The sequence below is a fragment of the Esox lucius genome, chromosome 25 (assembly GCF_011004845.1).
Source record: "Esox lucius isolate fEsoLuc1 chromosome 25, fEsoLuc1.pri, whole genome shotgun sequence".
In the NCBI taxonomy this organism is placed as follows: domain Eukaryota; kingdom Metazoa; phylum Chordata; class Actinopteri; order Esociformes; family Esocidae; genus Esox; species Esox lucius.
The window spans coordinates 21,510,015-21,522,550 of record NC_047593.1 but is presented as its reverse complement, the minus strand read 5'-3'; the positions used below and the strand labels follow the sequence as shown (position 1 = coordinate 21,522,550).

At 44.3% G+C, this 12,536-nt stretch overlaps 1 protein-coding gene across 12 annotated transcripts in view; it reads left to right on the top strand.

Moving 5' to 3' along the window:
- Nucleotides 1-12,536, top strand: part of slit2 (slit homolog 2 (Drosophila)) — a 95,304-nt gene that overhangs the window by 69,500 nt on the left and 13,268 nt on the right. For 4 of the 12 annotated variants that reach the window (XM_034290968.1, XM_034290969.1, XM_034290966.1 and 1 more), the window contains 15 exons: nt 116-259; nt 468-631; nt 1,779-1,802; nt 3,687-3,837; nt 4,620-4,694; nt 5,110-5,253; nt 5,670-5,813; nt 6,738-6,904; nt 7,826-7,958; nt 8,651-8,719; nt 9,141-9,212; nt 9,444-9,515; nt 9,825-9,896; nt 10,852-11,015; nt 11,431-11,463. In XM_034290968.1, the coding sequence (XP_034146859.1) occupies nt 116-259; nt 468-631; nt 1,779-1,802; nt 3,687-3,837; nt 4,620-4,694; nt 5,110-5,253; nt 5,670-5,813; nt 6,738-6,904; nt 7,826-7,958; nt 8,651-8,719; nt 9,141-9,212; nt 9,444-9,515; nt 9,825-9,896; nt 10,852-11,015; nt 11,431-11,463 (1,628 nt within the window). Of the gene's footprint in view, nt 1-115; nt 260-467; nt 632-1,778; nt 1,803-3,175; nt 3,197-3,686; nt 3,838-4,619; nt 4,695-5,109; nt 5,254-5,669; nt 5,814-6,737; nt 6,905-7,825; nt 7,959-8,650; nt 8,720-9,140; nt 9,213-9,443; nt 9,516-9,824; nt 9,897-10,851; nt 11,016-11,430; nt 11,464-12,536 lie in introns of all 12 variants that reach the window. The other 8 variants (XM_029118192.2, XM_029118190.2, XM_029118188.2 and 5 more) reach the window with 4 other exon arrangements.

The window sequence follows — 12,536 nt, the reverse complement described above, 5'->3', positions numbered from 1 at the left end:
ATAAGATAGCCTGTTTCTATGTGTTTCAGCCTGTTGAATGCTAATAAGATAGCCTGTTTCTATGTGTTTCAGCCTGTTGAATGCTAATAAGATAGCCTGTTTCTATGTGTTTCAGCCTGTTGAATGCTAATAAGATAGCCTGTCTGCGTGTGGATGCGTTCCAAGACCTTCACAACCTCAACTTGCTCTCTCTCTATGACAACAAACTACAGACCATCGCCAAGGGAACATTTGCATCTTTACGGGCCATACAGACACTGTACGTAGACACACTAGCATACAAACAACCACACACAAAAACACCCTGAACACAAACACACACTCTCACAATTGGTCACCTTAACATATTAAAGGTGAACATGTCTTTGCTCATTTATGAAAAGTGAGTGTGGTTTCTCTGTCTGTCTGTGTGACTGTATGTGTGTGTGTGTGTGTGTGTGTGTGTGTGTGTGTGTGTGTGTTTGTAGCCATCTTGCCCAGAACCCATTCATCTGTGACTGTCATCTGAAATGGCTTGCGGACTACCTCCAAGACAACCCGATTGAGACCAGTGGAGCTCGTTGCACTTCTCCCCGTCGCCTTGCCAACAAACGCATCGGACAGATCAAGAGCAAGAAATTCCGCTGCTCAGGTAACACACACAGACGCCATCCAGTCAGACATGACGCATCAACAGACAATAACAGACACACACACACACACACCATCCAGTCAGACATGACGCATCAACAGACAATAACAGACACACACACACCATCCAGTCAGACATGACGCATCAACAGACAATAACAGACACACACACACACACCATCCAGTCAGACATGACGCATCAACAGACAATAACAGACACACACACACACACCATCCAGTCCGACATGACGCATCAACAGACAATAACAGACACACACACAGACCCCATCCAGTCAGACATGACGCATCAACAGATAATAACAGACACACACACAGACCCCATCCAGTCAGACATGACGCATCAACAGACAATAACAGACACACACACAGACCCCATCCAGTCAGACATGATGCATCAACAGACAATAACAGACACACACACAGACCCCATCCAGTCAGACATGACGCATCAACAGACAATAACAGACACACACACAGACCCCATCCAGTCAGACATGACGCATCAACAGACAATAACAGACACACACACCATCCAGTCCGACATGATGCATCAACAGACAATAACAGACACACACACAGACCATCCTGTCAAACACGACGCATCAACAGACAATAACAGACACACACACCATCCAGTCAGACATGATGCATCAACAGACAATAACAGACACACACACAGACAATAACAGGGTTATTCTATTGTGGTCCTGGAGGACATCTGGTTTTCATTTAATTAAAACCTGGGATGCCAGGTGAGTGTAAGGAACTACCAGGTAGAATTTAAACACAGTGGCTTTGGGGGATCAAGAAGCCTCTGCCACTTGTGCTCATGAACAGCTGTATCCTGGGTGAGTCCAGTCCACTGCTGGGTTATGGTTGGGGTTAGGGTTAAAGCAGAAACCCTCTCACCATGGTCAAGGAAATCATAACACTGCCCCGAAATGTAGAGAACAAGAAACAGAAGAGACTGGGACCTACGGGACTGGAGTTAAATAGTCCTGTCTAATCTGCATGATGTATTTCTATGATTACAACATTCCTAAGTTCTATTCATATTCTCACTGTCTTTCTTTCCTTACTGTTTATGTGTCTCTCACTCTCCTGCTGTCTGTCTTTCTCCTCATCAGCTAGAGAACAGTATGTATTCCCAGGTATTGTATTGTAACATGCAACCGCATGTGGTGGGAGACTCACACACGCACACGCACACACACACACACACACACTCACACACATACACACACACAGAGATGCACATGGCTGTGGTTGTACTTTAATACTGTCACTGCTTTTCACTGCCCATAGACTACAGCCCTTGTGTGATAGCTCCACCTCTAACCACCTAACCACGCCCCCTGGTTTGCCCATAGACTACAGCCCCTGTGTGATAGCTCCACCTCTAACCACCTAACCACGCCCCCTGGTTTGCCCATAGACTACAGCCCCTGTGTGCAGAGAGTTTTCGGTCTGGTGTGTGTGTGTTTTTCAATAATATGTGGTCAGAGGTTTGTGGAGAAACATCAGTTATGGAGAGTCCATCAGTAGTGTCACACACACCACCCTGGTTTTGAAGTGCCTGAATATTTATTTTTAATTAATTAAGTTTTTGTAAGTCAGTCTGGTGATACATTATTTTTCTCTTCTGATGTCTTCCAAGTCATTCTGGTTATACAGGACTTCTCTTTCCTGATGTCTTCCAAGTTATTCTGGTGATGCAGGATTTCTCCCTCCTGATGTTTTCCAAATCAGTCTGGTGATACAGGATTTCGCTCTCCTGATTTCTTTCAAATCATTCTGGTGACACCGGACTTCTCTTTCTTGATGTCTTCCAAGATATTCTGGTGATACAGGATTTCTCCCTCCTGGTGTTCTCCATTTCAGTCTGGTCATACAGGACTTCTCAATCCTGATGTCTTCCAAGTCATTCTGGTGATACAGGACTTCTCAATCCTGATGTCTTCCAAGTCATTCTGGTGATACAGGACTTCTCAATCCTGATGTCTTCCAAGTCATTCTGGTGATACAGGACTTCTCAATCCTGATGTCTTCCAAGTCATTCTGGTGATACAGGGCTTCTCAATCCTGATGTCTTCCAAGTCATTCTGGTGATACAGGACTTCTCAATCCTGATGTCTTCCAAGTCATTCTGGTGATACAGGGCTTCTCAATCCTGATGTCTTCCAAGTCATTCTGGTGATACAGGGCTTCTCAATCCTGATGTCTTCCAAGTCATTCTGGTGATACAGGACTTCTCAATCCTGATGTCTTCCAAGTCATTCTGGTGATACAGGACTTCTCAATCCTGATGTCTTCCAAGTCATTCTGGTGATACAGGACTTCTCAATCCTGATGTCTTCCAAGTCATTCTGGTGATACAGGACTTCTCAATCCTGATGTCTTCCAAGTCATTCTGGTGATACAGGGCTTCTCAATCCTGATGTCTTCCAAGTCATTCTGGTGATACAGGGCTTCTCTCTCTAATTAACCCTTTCATCTCTCCTCCTGCCTTTCTTTATTTGCTCAGGAGTACACCACAATGTTGGCTGTAAGTAACACACTCTGACCTCTGACTTTTCACCCCTGGACCTGGTTCACCCCTGACCCCTGTGATGTGCTCTTTTTTACCTCTGCAGTGGTCCTTCCTGTGCTTAACCTTCCCCCTCCTCCCCCCCCCCCTCCCCCTCTCCTTCTACCCCCCACCTCCCCCTGTCTTCCTTCCTTCCTTCCCTCCCTTGGTTCCAGCGTTGTATTGTAAGTTGTTCCCATGTGCTTGATCTAACCATGTGATAGCAGGTATCTAGGTGAACATGGTTGTGTCAAGCGCCATGGAACGACCTACAGACCTCTCCGCATGTCAAGGCAGTCAGTCTCTGTGTGTGTGTGTGTTTACCTCCGTCCCAGTGTGTGATCTTTTCGTAACATGTGTCGCGGTTTCATAACGTTCAGGTTTGAGTCTGGCGCTCTTATTGCGTTAGCGTGGCACCTGGCGGCCATCTTTGGACTGTAACGTGTCGTTGTGGTTGGTTGGCGTGCAGGTGCGGAGGATTACCGCAGTAAGCTGGGAGGGGACTGTTTCGCCGACCTGGCCTGTCCTGAGAAGTGTCGCTGTGAGGGCTCCATGGTCGACTGCTCCAATCAGAAGCTGACCAGAATACCTGAGCACATTCCTCTGTACACCCAGGAACTGTGAGTTCATATTCTGCATTGACTCAGAATGCCTCAGGCCAGTCATACAGGTGTATTTACCTTTAGTATATTTATGAATGTTTTTCAGAGTATGGCAACAAAACATATAAATAAAATATATTTCAGAGTTCCTGTGCTTTGAATTGTAGGGATTTATAAATGCTGCTCTCTCTCTGTTTCTTGCTGTCTTTGTCTTTCTCTGTTTGTCTCTCTGTTTCTCGCTGTCTTTGTCTTTCTCTGTTTGTCTCTCTCTCTGTCTCTCTCTGGCTTTGTCTTTCTCTGTTTGTCTCTCTCTCTGTTTCTCGCTGTCTTTGTCTTTCTCTGTTTGTCTCTCTCTCTGTCTGTCTCTGTCTTTCTCTGTTCGTCCCCCCTGTCTTTGTTTGTCTCTTTTTGTCCCTCTCCTGTCTCTCTCTGTCTTTGTCTTTCTCTGTTTGTCTCTCTCTGTCTGTCTCTGTCTTTGTCTTTCTCTTTTTGTCTCTCTCTCTGTCTGTCTCTGTCTTTGTCTTTCTATGTTTGTCTCTCTCTCTGTTTCTCGCTGTCTTTGTCTTTCTCTGTTTGTCTCTCTCTCTCTTTCTCTGTCTTTGTCTTGTTCTGTTTGTCTCTCTCCTGTCTCTCTCTGCCTTTGTCTTTCTCTGTTTGTCTCTTTCCTGTTTCTCTCTGTCATTGTCTTGCACTGTTTGTCTCTATCTGCCTTTGTCTTTCTCTGTTTGTCTCTTTCCTGTCTCTCTCTGTCGTTCTGTCTTCATTTATTTTTCTCTTTGTCTATGCTCTTGTCTTGCCAGTCGTCTGAACAATAATGAGATTACAGTTCTGGAGGCTACCGGAGTGTTTAAGAAGCTGCCTCAGCTCAAAAAGATGTAAGTAACATGTTGTTTTAATTCAGGCGGTAATTCAGGCCCAAAAAGATGGAAGTAACATGTTGTTTTAATTCAGGCTTTAATTCAGGCTCAAAAAGATGTAAGTAACATGTTGTTTTAATTCAGGCTTTAATTCAGGCTCAAAAAGATATAAATAACATGTTGTTTTAATTTAGGCTTTAATTCAGGCTCAAAAATATGTAAGTAAAATGTTGTTTTAATTCAGGCTTTAATTCAGGCTCAAAAAGATGTAAATAACATGTTTTTTAATTCAGGCTTAATTACCTTTTATTCACATCTAACAAGAATGTGCATAATGTGTTGGACCATTCAGTGAGGAAAATATATTCCACTCCACCTTTAACAACATTTTAATTCTCTCATTGTGTCCCTCTCTGTCTTTCTCAATTTCTAGTAACCTTAGTAACAACCGTATCAGTGATATTGAAGAGGCAGCCTTTGAGGGAGCGATCGGGGTCAGTGAGTTGGTCCTGACCTCTAACCGGCTGGAGAACATCCACCAGCGCATGTTTCTAGGACTCACCGGGCTACGCACTCTGTGGGTACACACAGACACACACATACATCACCCCCAATCTACCTGAATACCTGTGTCATTCAGAGGCTCTAGGTCCTTCCAAGTCTTTGGTATGACCCTGCTGGGGATTGAACCCCTGACCTTCTGATGTCAGAGCAGACACCCTAACCATGAGACATTGAGATGTCTGATTACAAATGATTTTTATGATATTATAATGTAATTTTTCCTAGTTTCATTAGTAGTATAATATATTAACTGTGCTTCTCTCTGTCTCTCTCATTCTCTTCCTCCCTCTCTCCCCCTTTCATTCTCTTCCTCCCCCTCTCCCTCTTTCATTCTCTTCCTCCCTCTCTCCCCCTTTCATTCTCTTCCTCCCTCTCTCCCCCTTTCATTCTCTTCTTTCTTTTCTCTCCCTATTCCCTCTCTCTCTCCAGGATGTTGAGGAGTAATCGTATTAACTGTGTCAGTAACAGCAGCTTTGTGGGTCTGAGCTCTGTGCGACTGCTGTCCCTCTACGACAACCTGATCACCTCCATGACACCCGGAGCCTTTGACACACTGCACTCCCTGTCCACACTGTGAGTGTAAACACACACCCACACTGAGATATTCACACCCACACACTGAGACATTCACACACACACACACACACACACACACTGAGACATTCACACACACACACACACACACTGAGACATTCACACCCACACACTGAGACATTCACACACCCACACACACACTGAGACATTCACACCCACACAATGAGACATTCACACACACACACACACACACACTGAGACATTCACACACAAACACACACTGAGACATTCACACACACACACACACACACACACTGAGACATTCACACACACACACACACACACACACAGGCACAAACACACACACACACATTGAAACATTCACACACACACACTGAGACATTCACACACACACACACACACACACACTGAGACATTCACACACACACACTGAGACATTCACACACACACACACACACACACTGAGACATTCACACACACACACACTGAGACATTCACACACACAAACACACACTTAGACATTCACACACACACACACTAAGACACACACACAGGCACAAACACACACACACATTGAAACATTCACACACACACAAAGACATTCACACACACATACTGAGACATGTACACACATACACAAACACACACTTGATTATTTTGTTGTGTAAACTTGCAGATATCAATTGCTTTGGATGCCAACATTTGAGGTAGAGTCCTCCCAGACATTGCAAGTGGGAAGAAAATTGTGTCAAAAGGGTTTCAGGCTTCTATGCAGTGCACATGCATATCACTAGATTTGGACAGCCTGTGTTCTGTGTGGTACATCTCCAACATGCTACGGAACCGTTATACTAACTAAGATCAAGTCTATCTAGCGTTTTTTTTCTCTCTGTCGTAATGATATCGAGCCCTGAGACATAAAACACCCTGTTCTTCCCCCAGGAACCTGCTGGCCAATCCCTTCAACTGCAACTGTCACCTGACCTGGCTCGGCGATTGGCTGAGGAGGAAGCGCATTGTCACGGGCAACCCCCGTTGTCAGAATCCTTACTTCCTGAAAGAGATTCCCATTCAGGATGTTGCCGGACAGGACTTCACCTGCGATGATGGTACCTGATATTACAAAACAGAGATTTTCAGACCCAAATTCCAGTTCTTTGGCCTGGAGTGATTGGGAAGATGTTTCAATCTGGGGGTGCTGATGGTTGAGTGAGGGGGGGCCTGAACAGATTTCTGCATATTGCTTTGGGGGGGTGTCAGAACCCAGTACAACCCTACTTCTTGTGACTATGGCCCCCCTCACATACTGCTGACTCTCATTAAAAACTCTGTCCTACATCCTTCCCCACAGTCTAAAAAAGAAAATTTGTGAAAATACTATATTTACAAAAGAGAAAAAACAGCTTTGTTGGTCCGCGAGCCAGACAGATTGTCTGACAGTGAGGGTTAATGTTTCACATGCATTTTCTATTGTAGCTTGGCATCTGTGGTACATGGGTTAGGGTCTGTAGCTTATTGTTTTCATAATGATATCCCTGAGAAGGGGACGATGTGAGGCTCCAGAATACACTCCCTCCCCAGCATGTACTTCCTGGCACATTCGTTTATTTTCAGTGCTAGCCTTTTTCTTGAGCACTAATGGAAGTAACCTATCAGGACCACGAAGGCACATTAGATGGTGTCTCATAGTACCGTGGACATATCGCTCCCCCCCAGTGCTGCAGATCTTCTGCCAGTGTTTTCTCACCTTTGCAGTGTTTCTGCAGTGTCATTCTGCAGTGTTTCTGCAGTGTCATTCTGCAGTGTCATTCTGCAGTGTCATTCTGCAGTGTCATTCTGCAGTGTCATTCTGCTGTTAAAACATAATTGTTCCTTTCCAACCAAAGTGTGAAAAAGTAGTGTCTCCTGGTTCTATATATATATATAGTTGGAACAGCATAAAATAGTCATCAGTCTCTCACTCCCTCCCTCACTCTGTCCCCCTCCTTCTCTCCCCCTCCTTCTCTCTCTCTCCCTCCCTCTCCTTATAGGTAATGAGGAGAACAGCTGTAGTCCTGTGTTGAGGTGTCCTGCTGAGTGTAGCTGTCTGGATACTGTTGTGCGTTGCAGTAACAAGGGCCTCAGTTCCCTGCCCAAAGGACTGCCCAAGGACACCACCGAGCTGTAAGCCTGTCTGTCAGCCTGTCTGTCTGTCTGTCTGTCAGCCTGCCTGTCTGTCTGTCAGCCTGTCTGTCTGTCACCCGGTCTGTCAGTCTTTCTGTTCCTTTCTCTCCTCTCAGTCTGTCTGTTCCTTTCTCTTTCTCTCTGTCTGTGCGTCTGTGCGTCAGACCGAGGGAGGGAGGTTATTCTAGGTAGGACAAACAGAGGTTGGAGAGATATAATGTTTCTAATTGTAATTATTTCCTGAAGTCTATTAAATGAATGACAGAATGGGACAGTTGCACGCAAGAAATGAAAAATGATATTACTAATACACACACACACACATAAACACACACACACATAAACAGCGTGTAGTTGAAGTATTTATATTGAACAGGTGTTTGTTTTGGTCAGAAAGGAGAGTCACAGTGTTGCACAGCAGGAATGTTTCATGTTGAAATAATAACATTACATCTCTCTGACTCTCTCCAACTTCCTCTCTCTCTTTCTCTCTTTCTCTCTTTCTCTCTTTCTCTCTTTCTCTCTTTCTCTCTCTCTCTTTCTCTCTTTCTCTCTTTCTCTCTCTCTCTTTCTCTCTCAATTCAATTCAATTCAGTTGCTTTATTGGCAGAAAAACATTGCGTAAGTATTGCCAAAGCATCAATATATACAGTATATAAATATATATATATACTTCCTCTCTCTCTCTGTAGGTATCTGGATGGAAACCAATTTACACAGGTTCCAGTGGAACTCTCCAATTTCAAGCACTTAACGCTCATGTACGTGACACACTCACACACACACACACTATATACACACTATATACACACTGAACACGCTCACACGGTTTAAATAAACACACACACACTATATACACACTAAACACACTCACACAGTTTAAATAAACACACACACACTATATACACACTAAACACACTCACACGGTTTGAATAAACACACACACACTATATACACACTAAACACAAACACACGGCCTGTGTAGTTTGCAGACTGCATGTACTGTATAGTCCACTATTAACTCTGACAGGTTTAATGTGTTGAGATTGTGTTGCACTGTGACAAGTGTGTGTATGTTGTGGGCGCCTGGGCTTGTGTGTGGGTGGGTGGGTGTCCAAACAAGCTTGTGTGTGCATGTGTTTGCTGTGTGTTATACTGTTATTGTGTGTTGTTTCGTTCCAGCGACTTGAGTAACAACCAGATCAGCACGCTGTCCAACCACAGCCTTAATAACATGACTGAACTACTGACCTTGTGAGTTACCTTGACGACCTGTCCGAGGGCTGTGGGGAAGGGGTGAGGTGGGGTGAAGAGGGGGTGAGGTGGGGTGAGGTGGGGTGAGGTGTATGGGGGTAGACGCATGCTTCTTGTGTGACTTGTTTCCTGTTTCAGCTGTTTATTACAACTGGTTCACTAACAAAACCACTATTTTTTAATGTATTTTTGTGTGTGTGTGTGTGTGTGTGCGTGTGTGCGTGCATGTAGAATCCTGAGCTACAACCGTTTGCGCTGTATACCAGTCCGAGCCTTTGATGGTTTAAAGTCTCTACGATTATTGTGAGTATCCGAGGTAACTCTGGAACCTGTTGTGAGTCTGTAGGTTTCCAGAGTAACCTGTTGTTGTGTGTGTAGGTCTCCACAGTAACCTGTTGTTGTGTGTTTGTAGGTTTCCACAGTAACCTGTTGTTGTGTGTTTGTAGGTTTCCACAGTAACCTTTTGTTGTGTGTGTAGTTCTCCACGGTAAATTGTTTTTGTGTGTTTGTAGGTTTCCACAGTAACCTGTTGTTGTGTGTGTAGGTCTCCACGGTAACCTGTTTTTGTGTGTCTGTAGGTCTCCACGGTAACCTGTTGTTATGTGTCTCTAGGTCTCTCCATGGAAATGACATTTCGGTAATTCCAGAAGGAGCCTTCAAAGACCTTGCCTCCCTCTCTCACCTGTGAGTAACACACACTACACACTACACCCTACACACACTACACACTAAACACTACACCCTACACACTGAAAACACCATTCACAAAAGCAACGGTACCTTGAGGTATCGTTTCTAGTCAAGGGTTCATATTTGCAAGTTGGGTTAGTTGAGAGGTTCTTGGAGGAACCTTTAATAGATCCCAGAAGTCCTGGAGGGGAGGTGTGGCCTTGAGATAGATATTCTTTTTGGCCTCCTGTTAGAGTAAAGGACATTCATCTCACAAGTTAAGTTTGAACAAGGTTTAGTAGTGGAAGCTTATCAAGAAGTAGGAGTTCTTCATGAGAGAACAATACAGAAATCTCTGCCAAACCACTGCAGTAAATACTGCAGAAAGATTGCTTGACCACAGCAGTAAATACTGCAGAAAGATTGCTTGACCACAGCAGTAAATACTACAGAAAGATTGCTTGACCACAAAAGTAAATACTACAGAAAGATTGCTTGACCACAGCAGTAAATACTGCAGAAAGATTGCTTGACCACAGCAGTAAATACTACAGAAAGATTGCTTGACCACAAAAGTAAATACTACAGAAAGACTGCTACACCACAAAACAACAGTGATCTCTGCCAAACCACAACTGTAAGAACTACAGAAAGACTGCTACACTACAACAGTAAATTCTACAGTAATCTCTGCCAACCCAAACATACGTAAATATTACAGTACTGTCTACCAAACCACAACAGTAAATATTGCACTATTATCTACCAAACCACAACAGTAAACACTACAGTACTGTCTACAAAAACATAACAGTAAATAACAACAGAAATACTAACAAACACAGATAATTAATGTCATTTATCATTGTGTTACCTCAATAATTGTGTGTGTGTGTGTGTGTGTATGTGTGTGTGTGTGTGTGCATGCGTGCGTGTGTGTGTGTGTGTGTGTGTGTGTGTGTGTGTGCAGGGCTCTGGGGGCCAACCCCCTGCACTGTGACTGCAGGATGCAGTGGTTGTCTGACTGGGTGAAGAGTGGGTACAAGGAGCCTGGCATTGCGCGCTGCGCTGGCCCCGGAGACATGACAGACAAACTGCTGCTCACCACACCCTCCAAGAAGTTCACCTGCACTGGTAACAGGAGCACACTGCTCTACATGTATTCAGCATAAAGGCCTTGTACACACACACACACACACGCACGCATTTTATGACAACACACTCACACACACACACTTTATGACAACACACTCGCACACACACACTTGACGACAACACACTCACACAAACAAGCACTTTACGACAACACACTCACACGCACACACTTGACGACAACACGCTCACACACACGCACTTTATGACAACACACTCACACACACACACACACCTGATGACAACACACTCACACAAACGTTTCATGCTTGTGGAGTACTCTTAAAGGAGACCACAAGTTCCCATAGATAAATATGGTAGTGTCCACGGTCAATAAATGGTTAATGAGTGAGTAATATTTTCCTGGTTTTATCCTGGTCTGATTGACACGTTGTAGACGTCCCGGGGCCTTGTGGTCTTCTGGTGCCAGGTAAAGTAGCCAATCATAGTACCATTCTTCCTCCTTAGTCCTACCTCCCCAGGTCCTGCAGCCAATCCTAGCCCTTGACCCTGACCTTTGATGAGAATGCTCCTATCTCTCCCCTGTCGTTCCTCCTGTGATGACATCACTATTGTCATGTCAACCTGTGTGGTCTAGAACATGCATGTAACTACTGTCTGTGGGTGAAGTACTCAGGAGGTGTTTTGTGTTGTTGATAGGTGTGTAGTAGGTAGATGGGTATGGGGGGGTGGCATTTTAGCCAGAAAAAAAGCCTATTTTAAATCAATATAGGGCCCTATGATTTCCGCAGTGTGGAAAACATGGACAGATCCCTGGAATTTGGAAATAAAAATATTGCAGTGGAATTCAATCAATCAAATGTATTTATTAAGCCCTTTTTACATCAGCAGTTGTCACAAAGTGCTTTTACAAAACTCGAAACCCCAAGGAGCAAACAACAACAGTGTTGAAGCAGAGTGGCAGCTTGATCTGCAACACAACCAGGAGGACTTTGGACAGGGACAGCAACGGGTCTTTAACGCCTGGTACTCCAGAGGTGTGGGCCAAGGCCTCATGTCCTCCTAAGTTTAAACAGGGCAGGAGACAGGATACATTTAGAAAATGCATTCCTTAGATCTACAAGGATTTAAAATGGAGAAGGAGAACTAACCCTACTCCCCCAGCACAATAATATAGCAGGGTAAGACCTTTCCATAATTTGGCCGAGCAATACCCAAAGGAGTTTTATGAGTCAGGCGATAAGTTTCTGTCAATATACTATTGATTGGACCCATAAAAATATGTGATGACCCACTTAAAGCCTAAAGCCCATCTGAAGAACAAGGGAAATCAGTGTTAGCCAGAGCACACCTCTTCAAACGACTATTACTAGAGCACACCTCTTCAAACGACCATTACCAGAGCATACCTCTTCAAACGACTATTACTAGAGCACACCTCTTCAAACGACTATTACTAGAGCACGCCTCTTCAAACGACTATTACTAGAGCACGCCTCTTCAAACGACTATTACTAGAGCACACCTCTTCAAACGACCATT